This window comes from Stenella coeruleoalba, assembly GCF_951394435.1.
Source record: "Stenella coeruleoalba genome assembly, chromosome: 7".
In the NCBI taxonomy this organism is placed as follows: Eukaryota; Metazoa; Chordata; class Mammalia; order Artiodactyla; family Delphinidae; genus Stenella; species Stenella coeruleoalba.
Genome location: NC_137153.1, coordinates 74473880 through 74496898, shown reverse-complemented (window position 1 = coordinate 74496898; position 23019 = coordinate 74473880). Strand labels below are relative to the sequence as shown.

General features: G+C 41.2%; 1 protein-coding gene across 12 annotated transcripts in view; it reads left to right on the top strand.

Moving 5' to 3' along the window:
* TRPM3 (transient receptor potential cation channel subfamily M member 3) overlaps positions 1-23019 on the top strand; it is a 1004761-nt gene that overhangs the window by 826105 nt on the left and 155637 nt on the right. For 11 of the 12 annotated variants that reach the window (XR_013829197.1, XM_079927590.1, XM_079927589.1 and 8 more), the window contains one exon: positions 3947-4070. Coding sequence is in view for 10 of the 12 variants with exons in the window: in XM_079927590.1 (XP_079783716.1) it covers positions 3947-4070 (124 nt within the window). In the remaining 2 variants the exon portion in view is untranslated. Of the gene's footprint in view, positions 1-3946; positions 4071-20057; positions 20834-23019 lie in introns of those variants that run through there. The other variant, XM_079927583.1, reaches the window with a different exon arrangement.

The window sequence follows — 23019 nt, the reverse complement described above, 5'->3', positions numbered from 1 at the left end:
CTGAAAAGCTTCAGATCACAAGTACAGCATTTAAATGGAGACACAAATGCTGTAGTGTAGAGATTTTCCTCACTTCAATGACTACACTTCCTAATCAGAAAGCCTTCTAATTTGAAGTATACCAAAAATAGCATCGGTACATATGGAACCACAAATTAACAGTTTCCATAAATAGGCACCCCTTTGTCAAAGACCCAATTCTAAAACTAAAATTTTACATAATACTATGACCATGTTTTGGTGTCAAGAAATTTTCAGTCACTATTTTAGTGCCATAAAAAGAAATCTAAAATGAGCTTATTTCTATTTTTTGTTCATGATTAAATATAACAGTCAAGATTTTTAAATCATTCCAGTGTTGTGCAGAAAAAAATATGCGAAGAGCTAGGAAAGTAATAATTTCAAGAAAGTAGACCTCCCAGTATCATAAGTATAGTCACAAAATAAGAAAGGTGTGGTGGAGAAGACAGTAAGAATTTGTGCCAAATGGAAATCATCTAGGTCAGCATAGAAAATACTTGTGGAAAATTAGAAGCAAATGTAATCTTCAGTGCACTAAATGCACTTTTTCGCTGTCCTCATTTACCAGTTTCCCCTTATCTTCTCCAAACGTGTCTGATTTCCTTCGGATATTTTCTATGTAACTAAAAGGAAAAGCAATTTCCTACAACAAATACACGCAAATGTCTACCTCCAGTGCAGATGAGTAGGAAAGTGAAAGGCATATTTATAGATTACAATCAGGAAAAGCAACACCATGGAAGGAAGGCTGAATTCAGTAGGCCCAACTGAAGCACTGAGATGAGCAAGCTTTGTGACTTTGCACACATCATTTCACCTCTTTGGGCCACAGTCTCCTCTTCTGCAAAATGGAATTAATACCTGCTTTTCTCACAGATTGTTATGAAGAGCAAATAAGATTATCTCTGTGAAGCCCATTGTGTGTCATAAACCCTGCTGCACTATGAACACATCAAACCATTATACAGTATCTTTTTAAAAACAATATTATTAAACTCTCTGCAAAGAGTGTGGGACCTAAAACCTGTCATTTCTCTGTCAAAAGGGGGGATTTGTAAGTGTTTGTGAGCTGTGAAAGGCAAAGAAGCATCAAAAATGAAATTGTCCTCTTGATGCAATCAGAGGGGCAGAAAAAGAAGTAAACCAGGAGTAACAGTTATTTAATATTTAATGAGTATAACCTAATGCTTTGAAAGGACCAAATCACCTTTGTTCCACCTAAATTCATCTCCGCTCCAGCAGTGACAGTTTTCCTACACTCTGGAAAACACCAACCTAGAGAATTCTTGTACTTCTAGAAGTAGAATCCATGGTTTTTGTTGCTAAATGATTTAACCAAAGCCACAATTTCTGTCAGTTGCAAAATTGGACTAAAAAGTATAAGATGCTTAGTGTCTTTCAGCTCTCCTAGCCACTGAAGCCCACAGTCAGCTGAGTTGTACATCATTTCTGAATTGTTACAAAGTGACAGACTGGGTACAAGTGACAGACAGATCCCTCAAACCGTTAATGACCTCAGGGAACTGGGATTTCATTACAGATGTTTGGCAATAGAAAACAAATTTTGAGTTGTTGTCAAAATTAAACACCTGCAGATGAGTGATTGGATCTATCAAGTGGCTAATCAGGAGAGTCTTTTCTGTTGTTAATCATGTACAACATTTATGTGCACTTGATATTGCAAAAACCTCTAGACTGTCAAGTAGACACATGCCCAGGTATGAGTGCTCATGTCTTGACTCTTACAGAAAATTAATTGGCAACACAAATGTAATCATGTTACTCTCCAATTTAAATCCTTCAATGGTTCTCCTTGCCTGGGGGATAAAAATCCAAATCTCTAACACAGTCTTGAAAATTGCCCATGATCTTGCCCTTGCTTACCCCTTCTGCAGCCTCATCTTGTTCCAGTCTTTCTTTTGCTCTCTGTTCTTTAGCCATACTGGCCTTCTTTATTTTCTCCAAACTAGTCCTATTCATGCGGTTTTGTTTGCCAAATATGCTCTTACCTAGCCCCCAGCCCCACCCCCATCCCACCTCCTTCAAGTGCTAAATGCTCCTCCATTCTTCAAGTCTCAGATAAAAGAGCACTTCCTCAAAGAAGTCTGCCCCGAACCCCTTAGATTAGATTGTATTCAACTGTCACAAGCTTCTCTGCTTCTTGACCACTGTAAATTATAGTTGAATTGCTGGATCATGTCTTTCTACTCCACTGATGTGTAAGCCCATTGAAGGCTGTGAGTGTGTATGTCTCATCTATCCCTGTAGCCCTGGCATGCACCACAGTGTCTGGCACTAAATAGACATCACTAAGCAATTGTTGAATGAATGAATGAATGGATGGTTTCAGAGTGGTTCACAACTAAGAGTACAGAGTCCTCCAGAATAATTCAGTAATCTTGAGAGAATTTGGTATCATTTTTCAACTTTATCTGGATCATTCTCTTTTTCTGAATGTATCTGTTCATGATATAAATCTTCCTGGGGGGCCAAAAGGGTAACCGAATCCTCCATCAAGGTGAGTGACATTCCAGGATCCTTGGTATAATTCTATCATGGGGAGTGCAGCTGCCTCAAAGTAGGGCCACCATAATATCCAGCCTCGTGGGTCTAGGTGAATCTTCACACAATCCTGGGGCACAGCAGGTCAGTGATAGGAAGATATTCTCAAGCCTCTCATCTTGCTTTCTTTTAAGAAACAGATAAAGGAAATTTTACAATTTCCTGCTCAAGTAGCCACAGTGATAAAGGGAGGCAGTGGTGTATTGCGAGGTGTAATACAAGGCAGCATGGTGTAGGGGAAAGAGCACCGGCCGAGGAATCAGAAGAACTAGGTTCTGGTTTTGACTGTGCCACTTGTTTTCTGAGTGACCTTAAGCATCTGGCTCTTTCTGGCTAAAATATCCTTCCCTTCTGAATTGGACAGATCTCTTGTCTATCAAATTTCTGTAGGCACCAAATGAGATAATAATTATAGTATACTATTTTATCTAGGAGTTGTTGTTGCTTCATGTGTGAAGACAATTTGTAAACTGTAAAGTACTAGGCAAATTATGGTAATTTTGTCACTAGTCCTTAAGAGAAGTTTTATCTTCCTGATTTTGAATAGTATCTATTAATACAAAGTGAATTTTCTTTCCTGCTATTTGATGGCTGATAGAGATAGACCAGTTCTCAGCAGGCTTGTGGTAAAGGAGTTAAAATTAATTGTGATTCGTCCACTTGCAAGAGATAATTGAGCTTTAACTTGATATGATGCACCTTCCTTGTTTTAATTCACTCCTCTATAATACGAAAACTATCTTTAAATAAAGTAGTCAATATAATACCTCTTTATGGGTCAGACTCTTGTTGGCACACAACACAGCAAAAGTTCAACATAAATAGTGAGGACCTGAATTGTGGGCCAGATCAGCTACTACCTTCACAGAATGATTTTAGAGGAAACATAAGTCCTATTTCTCCTCACTGATACTCAGAAATCCCTTACTGAGACAAAATTTTTCTTTCCACAGTTAGACATGAAGGTGAAATTTAAATCTCCTTCAAATAAGTAATATATTAATAGTAAATTTTTACCAAGATGCAAAGGATTAATTGAAGGTATTTTTTTGATAACAGCACTTGAGCAAGAGGGCATTAGACATATGCCATATGAAAGAAAAAAGGGAGAGCCAAAAAAGAACTAAATCCATCTTCTTCCTTTACTCATTTAGGTACTGAGATGTTGAAATGGGTTTATTTTTAAACGCACTTTAAAAAAAAATTATCACAATCAAAATAACTGCTATAGAAAAAAAATATGGGAAGAAATAACTCCTATCTAAAGTAAATCCTCATAATGCTTTCTCGTGTTCTATATTTGTCAGAAATATGTACTAAATAGGAGCTGAGTTAACCCGCTTTCAACATTTTTTCACTGCAGACTTATAAACGAATCTTTGAGAGACCAGCTATTGGTGACCATCCAGAAGACTTTCACATACACTCGAACCCAAGCTCAGCACCTGTTCATCATCCTCATGGAGTGCATGAAGAAGAAGGAATTGGTAGGTAACATTGTGTCCATGGGTGGCAGAGACCTCCCCACATTCCCTCTGTCTGTTTAACCATTTTCTTGAATCACACATCCACTGTTTCTCCTTTCTGGCCAAGCTCACAACCATCCTCAGCCTCCACTGGCCCCTGTAGCTTCCTCCCTTCAGTAGCTAAGAAACTTTTCTGCCTGGATCTAATGAAGTGTGGGCAGCAGGGTTCTAGCATCATTTGCTACTGAAGCTCACCTGAATGCTCCGATTGCCTCAACCCAATGAGGTGAAGAGAGAACATGGGTTTTCCTCTTGGAAAATGCTTCAGTTGATACTCTGTTAGGTTTGGAGTTTCACTTGACTTGTGAGTCATGAATCACTGATGTGCTTAGTATCAGTGATCTTAGTGACACAGGGTCCAGGCTGATCTGTTCATCTGTACAGGTGGAAAATGGAGAAACGTAGCCAAGGAAGGGTGGGAATTTCTGTAATTTCCGAAGTGTCCTTCAATAACTACTGAAACATTTCTTACATCTGGGGAAAATGTCTTAGAAGTGTGTCAGCACAGAGACCTTCTGTTACGGTGCACAGAAATAACCTGAGCTAACACTGAAGGAGTAGGCAGGGTGCCAGATCTTTCCATGTATTAGCTCACGTGATCTTGGTGACTGTCCCAATGTGAGAGGTACAGTTATTATCCTCACCTTACAGAAGCCCAAAGTCACCTGATGAGTAAATCAGGAACTAGACTAAAAACCATTGGTGGGCTTCCCTGGTGGCGCAGTGGTTGGGAGTCCGCCTGCCGATGCAGGGGACACGGGTTCGTGCCCCAGTCCGGGAGGATCCCACATGCCGCGGAGCGCCTGGGCCCGTGAGCCATGGCCGCTGAGCCTGCATGTCCAGAGCCTGTGCTCCGCAACGGGAGAGGCCACAACAGTGAGAGGCCCGCGTACCGCAAAAAAAAAAAAAAAAAAAAAAATCATTGGTATTTCATCTCTGTGGGAAGTATTTTTATTCAGAAATTGTCTCATTGAAGCAAATGCAGTGAATCACCCAGTCTGGGTCGACTTGAGGTAGGCCTCAGTGAGCGGAGACTATTCTCAAAGGCCATGTGAGCTCACCTGCTGATGGGAGGCGAAGGAGCAGTTCAGACCTGAGCAGTAGCCTCACTCAGGCTTTGACGATCTCAAAGTCTGCGTAGGCATCCTGGAGTGATTATCTCCGGAGACGTAGGGGGGCACAGCTCCTCCAGAGGGGCACCAGGGCCAGACCCTGAAAGGCTCAACCACAGGCAGGTAGGTGGTGAGGAGAAGAACTAGAGAGAGCTGCCTGCAGGCAGCTCCCCACTAGACTATAGCTTCCTGGGCCTGGGCTGGAACTGTCTTGCTCATGATGGTGTCCCTGTGTATGTGACGGTGGCTGGCACGCACAGGTGCTCACTGAGGCTGCCAGGATGGAGGGAAAGAGGCAGTTTCTGAGTTTAAGGAACTAAATATTTAGAAAAAAAAGATTTTATTCAAATAAACAAGATCCAACTCCAGAAAGCATCACACAGCCTTTGTGAAAAGCCTTTCAGCAGCTTCTAGGTTTGGGAGGAGAGGAGTGAGGTGAGGAGAATGGGGCAACACCTCTAATCCTTGAGTATCCAATCTAAGTAGTCTGGCCGCCCTGCAGAGAGAAGCCCACATGCAGACTGGGTTCACAGTCATGACCGCTGGTGTCCCAGCAGAGCCTCTGCCAATCCTGAAAGTGCCACTGGAGTCCTCCCATCTCGGAGACAGTTAGCTCACAGCACTTCAGCCCATGTGCTTCCTGCACTCCCAAGGAGGGCATGGAACTGAGCTTCTGCATGCTTGCAGCAGGGATTTTCTCCTAACTGAGGATTAAGGATTTTCCAATGGTAAGGCCAATGGCTGTGAAAGCTTACCAGAGCTATGCATTTCAGCAGTCCTGCAAGTTTCCTAGAAAGGCAGTCAGGCTCAAAATTCTAGGAACCAGTTAGAAGTCATAAAATCAAATGAGGCTGAATGTACTTTTCTGGGTACTTTACAGGGCTGTTCACTGGGATTCTTTCTGTCTGATAATTATCTTGTTGCTTAATCATGGCCCCTACTGTAAGGTCAGCTGCATTTTCATGCGAGATATTTATTCTAAGAAACGTGAGGTATCCCTAGCTCTAGGCTAAGGACATGTGATCTAAACAAGCAGTAAATTGTCCTGATTTCCATCCACATCTGGACAGAAATTAGGATTTTTAAAATCATAAATGTAATTTAAATAATTTCCATTATTGAAGGACTATGTGTGTGGACAGTACTAGATGCTTTAGAAAGGAGGTGGAAGGAGGTAGGCATTATTTTTCTCAGGGAGGGAGAGAAAGAAACAGGGGAGGGAACTGAGGCTGGGGAGGTGAGGAGATGTGCGCACAGCCAGGAAGAGCCACACTAGGTCTGTCCTGCTGCAGAGCCCAGGTACCTTGTCCAGGCCGCCTGGCTTAGCACACACAGCAGCATTGCACAGGGAGCTCCTCTTCACTTTTACATGCTTCAAGTTGCTTTTTTCTTTCTTTTCTTTTCTCAGTTAGGTAGTCTAGAGTTTTTATTCCCCCACTGGAGATTTAATCTATCAAGTATTAGGTACAGAGTTTCCTTGCAACTTTTTTTTTAATTGAAGTACAGTTGATTTCCAATGTTTCAGGTGTACAGCAAAATGATTCAGTTATATATATATATATATATAAAGAATTTTCAGATTCTTTTCCATTATATGTTATTACAAGATATTGAATATAGTTCCCTGTGCTATACAGTAGCTCCTTGTTGGTTTATCTATCTTATATATAGTCCTGTATATCTGTTAGTCCCAAATCGCTAATTTATCCCTCCTCCCCTTTCCTCTTTGGTAACCATAAGTTTGTTTTCTATGTCTGTGGGTCTATTTTGTTTTTAAATAAGTTCCTTTGTAACATTTTTTTAAATTCCATGTATAAGTGATAGCATATGACATTGGTCTTTCTCTGTCTGACCTACTTCACTTAGTATGTTATTCTCTAGGTCTGTCCATGTTGCTGCAAATGGCATTATTTCTTTCTTTTTTTATGGCTGAGCAATATTCCGTTGTATGTATATGTGTGTGTGTGTGTGTATATATATATATATATATATATATATATATATATATATATATATACCACATCTTCTTTGGTATACTTAGGTTGCTTCCATGTCTTGGCTATTATAAATAATGCTGCTATGAACATTGGGGTGCATGTTTCTTTTTGAATTAGTGTTTTTGTCTTTTCCGGGTATATATGCCCAGGAGTGGGATTGCTGGATCCTATGGTAGTTCTATTTTTAGTTTTTTAAGGAACCTCCATACTGTTCTCCATAGTGGCTGCACCAGTTTACATTTCCACCGATAGTGAAGGAAGGTTCCTCTTCAAGTTTCTTTTGATTTCCTTTACAAATGAAGTGGGATGTCATATCCTGAGGTCAACCTAACCATTCATTGCCAAGTTCAACTTAGGGATTTGGTTCTAGAGCTGATCATACATCTTTCTCATCCCAGCATCCTATTAACTATGTCATAAAGATCTGCACTATAGATACTTGTGAAACCCAGGCCTCTGGGCTGTGTGACCTTATGGAAAATACGCATTGATGGGCCCTTTCTGTGAGTGCTTTCTACTAACTTCATATTGTTCTTGAAGAAATTCACTTCTCCTCTGCTTACTTCCCAACTTGGGTCAAAACACCTGAAATCCTGTCACCTTCTGAGAAGATAAATCCCCCTAGAAACCAAGCCATGAAGTAAATTCCATCATTGTTATTGAGGAAAAAATTTAAAGTAAAGCAATAAAAACTGTCCCCAGCCAGTATAGTAATTTGGGGGCAAATGTAAGGGATCAGTGGCCTTCCACCTCCTTCCTCTCAAGAGGAATCTGGTCATAAAGAACATCAGGACAGGAAAAGTGGTATAGCATACTCTGAGGCTGATTGCGTGTGTAGAAACCACAGAGCCTTTTAGTTCCAGAGGACAGTGCCACCTCCTGCCTCTTGGAGCTCCTGCAGAAGCCTCCCCCCATCACCACTTCCAACCCACCAGTGCCAGGCTGGGCAGTACCTTTGCTCGTGACACTCCGTAGTGATGGGGTACTGGTCAGACTCAGCAGTGTAAGCCCCATGGTACGTGTGGCCCTAAACAAGTCATGGTGGAGGATGGCACCCCCCTGGCTCCTAGTTCACTACTTCCACTTACACACTGATGGCTCCTCTAATTTGCTACCCTTCTCTCCCAGCCGTTGGACCTGCTAGGGGCCAGTGCTGTTCGTCTGGCCACCACTTCCCAGTCACACCTGAGGATCATGTCTCCACTCAAGACTGATGCCGCTTTAAATTCCAAGACTTTAAATTCCATTCCCATCTCCAAATACAGTCACCCTCCCCTCCCCCCACCACCATCACTTTATTCATATCAAACTTGAATGCCAAGCTTTTCCATAATTTGCTAGTCTGAGATCAAATTCTTGAGATCATCCATGTGGAAGCATATTTTAGAGTGTGGTTTTCTTTGTCCTGCTCCTAGTTGAGAGTCCAAGCCATCACTCCCAAAGCTGAGTCATTGGTTCTAATTCAGTTAGGTCTTCAGTCATACCGGGCAATCTCTTTATTCATCTCTAGTCAATTCAGGATGTACAAGAATGAAGATAAACTGATTTTTTAAAGACATCAGATGTCAAGAATCTACCAAGGATGTCTAGAGGTATAGAGAAGAGGTAGTTTGGGGAGAGTTGGAGGGGACCTGCTACCTACCTTTCTTTGGAAAATGATGGACACGTGCAACCTGAGAAGCTAAATTTAAGGAATAGGTCACTATTATGTCCTAGCAGCTGAACCTATAGCATCTCAATATCATCACATTCTCACTTGGGTAGGGCACCTTAAGGCAAGGAAAAGCCAAGGACATAGAAATGTGCTAATGGAATAAACTGAAGCAAAGATATTAGGTCATCAGGTTTGTGTCCTTTTCAGTAACTTCTCTGTAGCATTTGATGCTGTTAACTCCCCTTCCCTCTTCCATGTTACATTCCTGAGGAGTCAGTGATGTTAGACTCTGTAGATTCTGTTTCCTTGCCATTTCTCTTACAGTTCATATATCTTTCTATTGCTAGTTCCCCTTCTTCCTCCCCACACTATAAAAAGATGTTTATCAAAGATCAGTTCTTGGGGCTTCCCTGGTGGCACAATGGTTGAGAGTCCGCCTGCCAAAGCAGGGGACACGGGTTCGTGCCCCGGTCTGGGAAGATCCCACATGCCGCAGAGCGGCTGGGCCCGTGAGCCATGGCCGCTGAGCCTGCGTGTCCAGAGCCTGTGCTCCGCAACGGGAGAGGCCACAATAGTGAGAGGCCCGCGTAACGCAAAAAAAAACAAAGATCAGTTCTTGGCTCTTTCCCCTTTCATTCCTTATTCTGACCTCAGTTATCATTTTGAGACAATTCCCAAATTACACATATTAAGCCTTGTCTTCCTCCAGGATGCTTCATTTCCAAAGTCCATGCTCTCAGACATTCCCTTTCTTCCTTTCCTATCACTCTTCCCTATTAACATGGTTTCCCCTAATCCAGTATCCCACCAACAATCCATTGTATACACTGCAGAGGTTGGCAAACTTTTCTGTAAAGAGGCAGATGGTAAGTATGTTAGGTTTTGTGTACTACATGCAGTTCTGTCATATAATTTTTCTGTTTGTTTGCTTATTTGTTTTTAAACAAACCTTTAAAAGATAAAAACCATTCTCAGCTTACTGGCCACAGAAAAACAGGCCATGGACCAAATTTGACCCACAAGCTGTGGTTTGCTGACCGCTGCTATATAGTAATGCCAGGTACTCTTGCTGGAGCAGAGAACCAATCACGTCAATCATTTGAATATGAAGTATAACGTTTTGCTTGTAGTTCCAGCCTTACATTCCATCACTTTTTTATGGACCCCTTACACTAACCAAACTAATCTTGCAGTCATTTTTTTATTTCCTACTTCCCTGAATTTGTTCAAGTTTAGAACCCTCTCTTTAGACGTAACCAGTTGCCAGACACATGCAAATACATGCATGTACATGCACACATGCACACACACACCTAGAAGACACCTCACTCCTTTATTTGCAACTCTCTTGTGGTACTTATCATTTATACCTTAAGTTATTTATGTGTATCTCTAACTTCCCATGTAAACTCTTAAGAGCAGAATCTCTGTCCAATTCGTGATTCTCACTCATCCCTAGCTGTACTTAGTAGCATAGCATATATGTAGCAGATGCTCAATAAATCTTTGTTTAATGGATGAGTGAGTGAATGAATGAATTCAGATGAATATACATTAAGGCAGAAAGATACAGATTCAGTATCCATAAATTGCCCTAAAAATTTCATTAACACAGCAGCATGTCTCCTTAGGGCATCATAGATATGGTTTATGGACATAGATTGGATTCAGGGCCATCTGCTTAAGTTGCTGGACCTATGGGAGGTATCCCAATGCAGTGGTTATAAGGAGCAAGCTGTAGAAGCAGACAAACCTGGATTCCAGTTCTGGCTTCAGCGCTCAAGAGACTTAACGTCCATTGAGCCCCAGGGCCCTCAGCTTTAAAAGAGAGTGATAATAATACCTGTGTGTTCCAGGATCTGCCACATTTAGAGCTTCTTCCTTACTGGTACAGATTATGCTTTGATTCTTTTTTTTTCTAACCACAATGAGACAAATATCACAATACCAAAAGATTAAAACTGGCACGAGGATTTCACATGCCCTGTGTCTATGCCCTACCAAGTCCAAGGCCAAGCAGTACCCAGACATCACTCACGTGGCTTCTTGTCCTCTGCTTGATGGTCCCAGGCTCCAGAGCTGATGAATATCCGCTAGACACTGGGAAAGGCAACAGAGGGGTGTTTTCTGTGCCTTACAGGTGAGTCTTTGGAGGCCCAACTCTGCTACCTTCCAATGCAGGGAGATGTATTACTTTTATGAGGGCATATGTAAAGCATATGCTGATGTCCCATCACAACTCTCTAACCACATTTGGGAAACTGAGAGACAGCTCTCTACTTGTCATTTCATAGATTCATAAAAACCAAGCAAGCATGACTTCTAAGCAAACAGGTTTCCTCTCCTTTCGCAGATGGGTATCCTATATCTGAGGGAGAACCACAAAGTGCAAGATGTTCCTTGCTTAGAAAAATAGATGTTTGTAAGACTCTTAATACCATAGACAGGAGCAGTTAGCGTACCTTGACGCATTGATACCTTAGCATCGTGTAGGAGATATTCCTGAAGATCCCAGTTACCCCTCCACCACCCTGGGATGCTGGGAGAGTTGAGTGTTTCAGCCTATGCAAAGAATGTTGGCACAGTTTGTGGCTCCTAGGAAATACTCAGTAACCTCAGCTATCATTACAGTTATGTGACAAGTCACTACAGATGCTAATCAGAGTACAAGCACAGATACCTGCTCTTACCCTCGTTTTCTCCCTAGTCCTATCGATAGTTATAATTGTCACTGGGGCACAGTTTGACTTGAGTCACTTGTCATCCATCTTCACGTTCCGTCTTCCTTCCTTGCTCATCACCACGGATAGAGAGGACAGAAAAGAGGAAACATATTTATATGTAAACTCCCATGTGATAGGAGGGGAGTGAGCCTGCACCTTCCCTGTTTAACACCAATGGCCAAACAAGTGCAGTAGGTCTCGTGTGGTCATGAATGAAATAAAACCTCTTAGAGCTGAAAAAAGGCTTTTTAGGCCAAACGGCTGAAAGTCAAAGTCATGTATCAAGTTTAGAAAACAGTTCTGTCTAACACAGTGTATGGGGAGAAATAGAAATGCTCTTTGAGATCAGTGCTGAATTGTACCTAGCTCCTTTTAAGTTCATTTGACTATCATCGTAACAATTTAAATCCAAACGTCTTAAATGAGATGGAAAGAGGATAGAGGAGCAATATTGTTCCATTAAAAATGTTTTCATATTAGTTCTCAAAACACACTGAGTTACTGATTAATTTTTGGAAGTTCTGAAACTCTTTTAGGTGATAGAATATCACTATTCTAGGAATAAGGATGATGAAGGCTTTGGAGTCAGTTTGCCTGGCTTCAAATCCCAGATCTGTCATTTAATACATGCCATTAGCAAGTTATTTAATCTCTTTAGTTTTCTCCTCCAGAAAGTTGAGATAATAATAATATTTATGTTATGGGGTTAATTATAAGGATTAAATGAGTTAACATATGTAAAGCATTCAATAAATACTTTTATTGTAACAATGATGATGATGTCTATATAGCACTTTATTTTTAATGAAGACAATTTTCTTGTCATCTTATTTGATACTACAATCAACCTTGCTAAGGTCAGTATTAGAATCTCCATTTTACAGCGAGAAACCAAGACTCAAAGACTTAAGTGACAGGCCCAACGTCATGTAGCTTAGTCAGTGGCAACCCCAAGACTTGAACCAAGAACATCTTTCTGCAAGTCCTCTGCTCTTTCCACCATATTTCAGCTGATTCCATATTCAAAATATCAGGTATGACCAAGTTAAAATGACTTTAAAGTAGGAGCCAATTTTCTCTTTCATTCCTAGAATAATCTGAACAAATATTTAGTAGATTTTTAGAGTCCTGGAAGGAAAATAAAAGAATACATTGTTGGTTGATATTCCTGGAATGCCCTCTGCCCCTGTAGCCATTATATTCCTACAAGGAAAATGTAAGTACAGTGTCCAAATCACTTGAAATTTCTGCATCAAGGGCAAAGTGAAATTATTCTTTTCCAGCATAATATCTTAATCAGACTAACTAGAAGTCCCAATTAGAGATCAACTCTCCTGTGTCTTCTCACAAAATATTCATTGAAATAAAAAAGAAATTTGAAGGAAATGTCATTTACACAATTCCTTGCCAAGACAGCTGATCATAATAACACCTTTCATTTAATGATGTATAATAACACTTTATAATAGACAAAGGTCTGTTGCACTCCTTGTGTCATTTGAGCTGCACAGCAATGGGACAAGAATCATGTCTATTTTTCAGCTAACCAGAAAAATTTAAAAAATTGGGAAAGACCAGAGAAGTATACAGAAAATGGCCATCTGATTTTTAACCCCACTATCCAGGTCTCACATTCTCTCATAACCAATAAAAATGCATAGAACTTTAATGCTCCTGACTTTTTTCAACCATATTCATTAAATATTAGTAGATTAAGGCAAAGGGAAAATATAACAAGCATTAAAATATAAATAATTAAATATAAATAATGCACAGAAATAAACATATTATTGTATTATATTATTCCTTTAGGAGCTGACTTACTAAATGGTTTACATGACAGTTGGTTTGAGTTCCAACTCTAGGAAGACTCCATCTCACCTCCAGTCTGCATTTTCCCTCTGCCTCCCTGGTCTAGGGTCTCACCATGTTCACCTAGACCATTGGTGTCTACTTGGTCTCACCACCGCCAAGCTCTCCATTCCAACTGACACTCAACTGCTGAAGGATTCCTTTTACAGAGCATCTCTCATAACATAACCTCCCACCCACTCAGAAGTCCCCATCGCACTCTCTAGTGTTTCCCAAAGTGAAGAATACCTACTGATGATTGCATGAGATCATTTTAGGTAGAATGCAAATTCATATTTTTATTTTAGGAGATATAGTTTTTTGCATATGTATTTGAAATGATTACAATAAAATGCAAAATATAAGTATATATTAAGCCTTTAAAAATATAAGTTTTAAAGGGGAATCAGTTTGAAAAAAAGATCTAATTGTCATGTTGGGATATAGATATGGCCAAAAGATGAAGATTGTACAAGGATGACTGTAGGCTGGAACATACTGGCTTTCAGAATTAAGGTGCAGCTTCTTAACCTAGAATTCAGGATCCTCCGTGATCCAGATCTAGTCCTCCTTTCCAGGCACAGCTACCAGTACTACTACTCTTGTCCCTTATACTCCAGCCTCTCCATACCTAATTTTCTTTGAGGAAAAAGACTGTGCCTTATACATCTTTCTGTATTTTGTGCAAGATCTTGAATCCTCTCTCAAATGTTAAATGCAGTAGGCTCTACAAGCACCAGGATGGATTCTTCACCCCTACCCTACAGCCTATTCCCAAATAGGAATTTTTCTGTTGTAAATAGGAATACATGGGCTAGTGTTTTCCCTGAGTTCAATAGGCTAACAATTCTTAGCCTAGTGTTTAAGAACGACTAGAAGTCTCTAGGGAGTTCTGCGAATCCCCTGAAAATATACATAAGATTCTGTGTGTGTGTGTATGCCTTTCATGGAAAGAATGCATTCAATTCTCAGATTCCCCAAGGTACAAATAACCCCAAAGAGTTAAGAACCACTACATTAGAGACCTCTCCATGGTAGCAACCAAATTAGAATCATGGGAGCCATAAACATTGTCTCACATTCCTTTTAGTTCCTCAGAGATAATCCCATTTGGATAAATATTTAAACTCTGAGAAATTTTTAAATGTGTGAACCGCCACATTTCTCAATAAGAGTTTGTACACGTAATCTCTTCCATGCAAAACAGTCAATCATGCATCTCAGGAAGTCATCAGCTTATAAATGGGCTGTGATCCAAGGATCTATTTACAACCCAGAATCCATTTTCTCATAAAGCAATGTAAATAATTTAGCAAAATTCTGGTTTGCTATAAAGAGTCTGAGAACAAGAAACCAAGAAATGTAGGAAAGAAGGAAAAGATTGTCATTCCCTTCTTTGGGACATCCCCATCTTGTTCCTCCATTGTGACCCATCTCCCACCTCCTACAATTCCAAGTCCTCCCTGCAGAGCATCTTGTCTGGGAACCTGGAATCCCAGCAGCAGGAGTGATAGTTCTTTGACCTCCATAACATACTTGAGCTTCCAATAGAGGAAACTTATTGAACCAAAGGAATTATTGATTAGGGGACTTTAAGGTACTATAACAAATGAAGGGGGAAATACAGGTGGGAAGGGCAATGAAGAGGTAGGATGTTGAGTCTTTTTTGGAAATCTTCTGATGTCAACTGTCATATTCAAACCATTTCCAAACTCTGCTTCCTACAGCATCTTCATGATGGGTAAAGGCAAGAATAAAAAACATGCTGAATATGACAGACACCAGCCCACCCTTTCTCTGTTTTAAATTCATCTTAGTTCTGTAACCCTTCTCCAGTAACAGTTCATTCAACTAAAGATCATAGGACTAAAGTTTGAAAATCACTTCTCCAAAATAGGTGTTTCCCAGCTTATTCCCTTTCTCCACTTCTTTTTTTTTTCACAGCTCTTTTTTAAAAATTTTATTGAAATATAGTTGATTTACAATGTGTTAATTTCTGCTGTACAGCAAAGTGACTCAGTTTATATACTTTTTCATATTCTTTTTCATTATGGTTTATCACAGGATATAGCATATAGTTCCCTGTGCTATACAGTAGGTTCTCGTTGTTTATCCATCTTATGTATACTAATTTGCATCTGCTAACCCCAAACTCCCAATCTTTCCCTTCCCCACCCCACCTCCCCCTTGGCAACCACAAGTCTGTTCTCTATGTCTGTGAGTCTGTATCTGTTTCGTAGATATGTTCATTTGTGTCGTATTTTAGATTCCACATATAAGTGATATCATATGGTATGTGTCTTTTTCTGACTTAACTTCACTCAGTATGACAATCTCTTAAGTCCATCCATGTTGCTTCAAATGGCATTATTTCATTCTTTTTTATGGCTGAATAATATTCTATTGTATATATATATATATACACCACATCTTCTTTATCCATTAATCTGTTGATGGACACTTAGGTTGCTTCCATGTCTTGGCTATTGTAAATAGTGCTGCTATGAACATAGGGGTGCGTATGTCTTTTCAAACTATAGTTTTGTCCAGCTGTATGCCCAGGAGTGGGATTGCTGGATCAAATGGCAACTCTATTTTTAGTTTTTTGAAGACCCTCCATAATGTTTTCCATAGTGGCTGCACCAATTTACACTCCCACCAACAGTGTAAGACACTTCCTCTACTTCTGATTCCACAATTTTACTCAAACATGTAAGTTTTGGTTTTGACCCACAGTGTTTGCAGGAGGAAGAGGGGAGTGGAGGGTTGCCGGGGGCGGGGGGGCGGATAAATGGGAAGGAGCTAGAGAGGCTATTTGTATGTGTGGATTATTTGTAAACCAGGTTTCTGAAACCAGATACTTTCTGCTTTCTCTTCCATGCTAATCAATGTGTATAAAATACCTTCTATCATTTGATCTCATTCAGCCACACTTCCTTCTATATTAGTATTTATGCTTCTTATTAGATGTGAGGCTCAGTAAATGAATACATTCATCAAATTCCAAGGTTTCAGGCAGGGCCATTAGCCTGGTGTTGATCACATGTTGCCCAATATATCATTCTCCCAATTCATGATCTGCCTTGCCCAAACCCAAACCTTGACCTGAGAAAATTTTTCCCAATCAGAAGACAAACATACACTGCATAAAGAGCACTCCTACTACTATTATCTCTATCATTTATCTTTGGGTTTTTACTTGACCATCTTCTCCCTTAAAGGGAATTTAAATATTTTACCCACTAATCTCCTCCTTTACATTAAATAATACTTCCTTTCTTTTTCCTTCTCATTTGGCCTTTGTATTTTCTTTATTCTCAGCCCACTTCTACTGTTTGTTGTCAGCACATGGCTATCAACTGTAGGGCCAGTGCTCAGGCCTTGTTCTGGAGCTGGTCTGTCATCTTCATTCCATAGCAATGTGACTAACACTTCCCCCGTCCTTGTGGGCCTTAGCATTGGCCCATGGCAGCCACATTAGTTTCCTTACCCTACTTCTTCTCGTTTTTAATTCATAGAAACATAGACACATAGTTCACAGAAGTGTAGAGGCTCGGGGTGTTAAGAAACCACTTAATAGTGATTCTCAACCTTGGCTGCACATTAGAATCACCTGGGGAGTTTTACAAACTGCTGATGTCTGGACCCCACCCCTGTGAAATAAATTAAAAGTTGCCTTATGTGAAACTCCTCCTTTTTCAAAGATACCAGCAAATGAAGTATCCTGATACAATGAGAGCAGGCCTGGTGGGGGGCTGGGCAGAGAAAGAGAAAATTATTAAGTAAAACTGGCCCCAAACTGACTTGATTTTAAATGTTGTGATCACATCCTCCTCCATGCGCTCGGCCATGACTAATAACAGTGGTGAGAATGACTGTTGGGGTCTCACACCACATCATGGGCTGTCTGCACATGCCAGCGACGAGCCATTCAGTGATAAAAGACAAGAGGCTCAAGGCGTCGCCGACTGGTGGAGGGAAGGGAAGAAAGGAATGAAGTGGAAGAGGAGGGAGGAAAGGGAGTAATTCATCCCTAGATTGCCAGTTGCTTTTTGCAATTTTATCTTCCCTACAGCAGAGGCAAATAATGCCATCCCTATTTTTACAGACAGAAAAGTTGCTTGGAGTGACTAGAGGTCACTCAGCTAGCAAGTGGTCTGATCAGGCTTCCCCTTACCACTCCTACCTTACTGTCGTCACCTGTTCAAAGTCTACTGCTCTGGTTTTGAAGGTCAGGGAACACAGAGCCTCCAGATCTGAGTGAAATAAAGTTCCAGGTGGGAGGAAGGGCAGCCTCCACCCAGGGGGAGGAGCATTACAGCTCTCAGCCCTCTGGGTAGAGGCAGGCTGACTTGGGAGCCAAGAAATGGAGTTTGAGTTTTTCTGGCAGTGGTTGGCCTCCAAGGGGACCTGGGTCAGGGGAAAAACAAATTCCACCAAGCAGGTTCCAGCAGGTGCTACATGAATGCAAAGTCTGGAGTATGAGTCCTTTTGCCAGGCTTCCCCAGGAAATGGGCTGGAGGAATTCTGTTACTGAGCTAATGGGGGGACAGTTTCAGTTGTTGTGGAGAACAGCAGAGCATAGAGTATTAACAAAAACCCACCATCTTCTCATCTAACGACACTAAGAAACAGTCAAATACTAATGATTCAAACATTTGGGCAAACTTGCACTTCCACCAAATGGCATCGTTTTGTTTCCATACTTGTAGAGGACAGAATGATAACCAAAGGGAGAAATCTCTTACAGCACAGCATTTAGGGGCAGGAGGTGGCCAACTCTCAAAATAGATTTTCCGGAGGAATGACTACCAATATTTTCACCCTGTTTTTCTCTCCTTGCTCTAGCACTGGTCTCTCATCTCAGACACTCTGGTCTTCTTTCAGTACGTCAAACAACCCTGTGTCTTCTTTGGTCTCAAGACATTTGCTTATATCCTTCCTTTTGCCTGAAACCTTTCCCTCCAGTCTTCATGTGGCTGGTGCTTTCTTATTCTTCATTCTCAGCTTGACCATCACCTCCTCCAGGAAGCCTTCCCTGAACACCCTATATAAAGCAGTTCCCCCTTTCATTCTGCTATTTGTTTCCTATTAGCATTTATCACACTTGACAGTTCTCTCATTTGTTTATGTTTGCATGTGTTTTTGTCTATCTGCAACTTTAGCCTCGATGAAGGCATATCCATCTTGCCCAGCAAGTCACACATTTTTAGATATAACGTAGATGCTCCATTTAAATGTTTGCTGAATACATTAGCAAACAACGCCTACGTGTGCCATGTCTCATGCTGTATTTTCTCCCCCCACCCTTTTTTATAACTTTTTAAACTTATTCAGGGTGGGCTCTATTCCAAACCCTATGCTCATATTTCATTTAAGACTCAAAACAATCCTATGTGATAGATATTTCTCCAATTTTACAGATTAAGAAATTAAGGTTTGAGAAATTAGGTTTCTTGCCTAAGGCAGCATCATAATGAAACAGTCCGGATTCAAGCACAGATGTATCTAATCCCAAAGCTTTTGCTCTTTTCACTCTGTGACACTATCTCTAAGGAAAAAAGAGGGATTATTGGGGTGGATGAATAATCTTTCCAAAGAATTGAACAACAGTGCTTCTCATTTATCTTTCTTCCTCTCTTTTTATTTGTTCATTCCTTCCCCCCATGCCCCCATTTCACATTGCCAAAAACATGCACATCCATTGGCAGGAGACACAGGGAAGTAATCTCTGTCCCAGATAGTGCCTTTAGAAACACTGAAGTCAGAAAGCCACTTTGAATGGAAAGCTCCTTTTCCAGTCATGGAAATCTCCTCTTTTAGTACCTATATTTCTAGAGCCTCAATGCAGCAGACCTCAACGCACCATACTTAGCCCCTGCAGCTTCAGAGAGATGCCCTTGGAAGGGCTGAGTGCTCTGGGGAAAGGGTACAGGGCCCAGATAACACCCCCATCAGCATCCCCAAAACTCAGGGCTTGCAAGAACCAACTTGCAAGTTCTACTGTGGACAAAAAAAAACGGATCAGGGTGTTGAAGGAGAGGACCCCAATCCTGACATAGATAAAGTTTGAGATTGCTAGGACTGTCACTAGCCTATGCATAGCTTTAAATGCCCATGTTCCAACTCAGCCTAAGATAAAATGTTTCTCAACAACTCATTTCCTAACCAGACCTCAACCATCTGCCATCCGTGAGCCATAAGCTCTTTGTCTTCCTCTTTCATTGGTCCTCGGAAGCTCTCCATTTCCACTACAGCTGTTTTATCTCCTTGTGTGGGTTGATTCTGTCACTCTGCCAGCTTAGGAATACTTAGTAGCTTTCTCATCCCCAACAGAATAAACCAGAGAGCTCAGAGAGAATTTCTAACCCTTGTAACATGCCAGTCAGCTCCCAGATGCCCTGTGGGCACAGGCACACGGAGGGGCAGGAAGCAGAGCAGATGTCAGGCACAGCATACATCATATACACATAAACAAGGGCATTTGCAACTGAAGCTCACTGCAGAAAAATCCAAGTGGGAAATGCATCTCTTAAAGCCAAATCATTACACATACCAACAAATTATAAGCACTGAACAGAAGTCCAGAATGTGCTCAGGAACTGCCCATGGCATCCATGGGGTGGACTTCAGCTTGGAACATACATTCACATTCCCCTCAGGGTCTCCTTCAGGGAAAGGCAGTCTGTTGTTACCTGCAATAGATTTTTGCTGAACAGACTACTTTTGCAGTCATTCATTCCACACACCTTTATTGTATGCTTGCCACATGCCAGGCACTATTCTAGGCGCTAGGGATACAACAGTACCTGTCCTCATTTCAGTCTACATTCCAGTGGGGAAGAAATAGTAAAGAAATTGGTACTGACCCTTTCAAGTCTGGCCCCAACAAAAGTCCTCCTGCCCAATGTCATTTGAGCCAATACAACGAGACCGTGTTCAGTGCAGAAGCAAAGCAAAGTTTTATTCTTTGATCAGCGAATGGAGAGGCGTGAGCTCACGCTCTAGAGTACACGGTCTTTTGACAGGCTGTGGGCGGAACTCCTTTATAGGGATCGTGTCATATGGGAGGGAGCGGAGTTCTGGTAGGTTGGCGGGGCCGTGCTGTTCCGGCTCCAGATAGCAATGCCGGGCGCAGCGCCTCTGCACACAGCCCACTGCCGCCATCTTGAATTGCAGTGTCTGGCGCAGCGCCTCTGCACACAGCCCACTGCTGCCATCTTGAATTGCAGTGTCGGGCGCAGCGCCTCTGCACACAGCCTGCCCAGCTGAGGCGTCAGCACAGACGTTCGGCGCTAGGAACTCTGGCCCGAAGGGCCAGGCGCAAGGCCTCTGCCGGCGGCACCCTATGAGCAAGTGACACTAGACTAAGCACAAAGGAAAAAAGGTTAGACTTTATTACCCAGATTGTTTTTATTTCCGGGGACTTGTTAATGGGATTTGCTGGTGACAAAATAAAATAAATACATGGAAATATATATTATAATAAATGTATGATCTTGTGCATTTAACGCATCAAGTACTATAAGTATTAAAAGTCTGCCACCAGATTTAGCAAGATGGAGTACACTGGTGGCCTTAAGGAGCATGGTTTTGGTGGCGTTGTGGGCAAAAATCCTATGAATAGGGTACATTCAAGAGAGAATGAGGGCTTCCCTGGTGGTGCAGTGGTTGAGAGTCCGCCTGCCAATGCAGGGGACACGGGTTCGTGCCCTGGTCCAGGAAGATCCCACATGCCGCGGAGCGGCTGGGCCCGTGAGCCGTGGCCGCTGAGCCTGCGCGTCCGGAGCCTGTGCTCCGCAACGGGAGAGGCCACAACAGTGAGAGCCCCGCCTACCGCAAAAAAAAAAAAAAAAAAAGAGAGAATGAGACTGAAAGGAATGAGACAGTGAGTAGAAACTGCTATGTGAAATTGAAATAAAGGAAAAGAAAAAGTGGGGAAGAAGCTGGAGGACAATGGAGATCAAGAGATGATATCACAGGGCTTCCCTGGTGGCGCAGTGGTTGAGAGTCCACCTGCTGATGCAGGGGACGCGAGTTCGTGCCCCGGTCCGGGAGGATCCCACGTGCCGCGAAGCGGCTGGGCCTGTGAGCCATGGCCACCGAGCCTGCACGTCCGGAGCCTGCGCTCCACAGCGGGAGAGGCCACAACAGTGAGACGCCCGCGTACTGCAAAAAAAAAAAAAAAAAAAAAAAAAAAAGATGATATCACAATAACTTGTCCATTAAAAAAATATTCCATGACCTTAAATATTTATCCTATCCAGTACCGGAGACACAGGACAGAGATTTCAGTACTTATCTTCATTCTTTTCTAAACCCAAGAGAAATGGCATCAAAATACTTCTGGCCTGGGGGCCACCGAGGAATCAGAGAAGTCAAATAATAATGATAATGTTAAAAGCTGCCATTTTGAGGGTGCTTTAATGATTAAGCAGTTATATACATGTGTGTATATATATTTCCCTCTCATTTAAATCTGAAAAACACAGTAAGAAGTTGCCATTATTGTCACCTTCCCTCTCTGAAGTTGAGAGAGGTTAAGTAATTTGCCCAAGGCACACAGAGTTATGGAACAGCATTAAGATTTGAATCCAGACTTGTTTGAATAAAAATCTTGTGTTTTTTCTTCTCTCTTCTAATGTGAGAAGAACAGACTTTCAACTCTCCAGCCTAAAAATCTCACCTTAAAATGACCTGATCAGATGGAACACACAATCTAGATGATCTCTAAGTCCCTCTGACACTGCTTTTCTTTTATTCTATGATTCATTTACAAAGAAAGACTCTTTCATATTTCAGATTCTTTTATTTTTTACAAATTAATTTTACATCTCTCAGTGAACAATCATCTTAAACTTAATTTTTAATGTAGTTTTGATTTTGTTTATTTCTTCCATTGTGAAAGTAATATCTGCTAATTGAAAATATGTTTTTTATAGAAAATTTAGAGACCACTAAAAAATGAAAGGAGGAAAACTATCACCCACAGCCCCACAAGCACCAGTGACTTTTATTTTTTCCTTCTATGTGTTTTCTATGTGTAAATTTTTAGATTTATTTTGTTTCAAATACAGTTGTAATTAAGCATATATTTTTAAAGTAAAAATTTTCATTTAACATTAAAATATTGGCATTTTTTCATACCATTCGTAAGTATACATTTTTAGGATTAAATTATTCATTATGTTACAGTGAGATTTCCCCACTGAAAACATTAGGTTGGGTTTTATTGGGAAAAGATATGGATAGTGCACTTAAGTCCCCCAGCCATGCTATTAGAAAAGAATAGGTGTCTGGTTATAAGGATACATGACTCAGTACTACTAGCAGCTTCTTCTACCATGGTTCTCCACTATGATTCTCAAAACTACTTTGAGTAGGGGATCCGCCTTGGCAAGTATAAATTTTGGGGTCATCCTGTTAATCAGTGTTATGACCCTGCTGAGAACACTTGAAAAAACTTTGGATTAAGAAACATGCCAACCCCACCTCTGCTTAACAAAGCCCTTCCTAAGCATTAACATTGCACATGAATGCTATTTATGATCATGTACTGAATATTCCAGCATT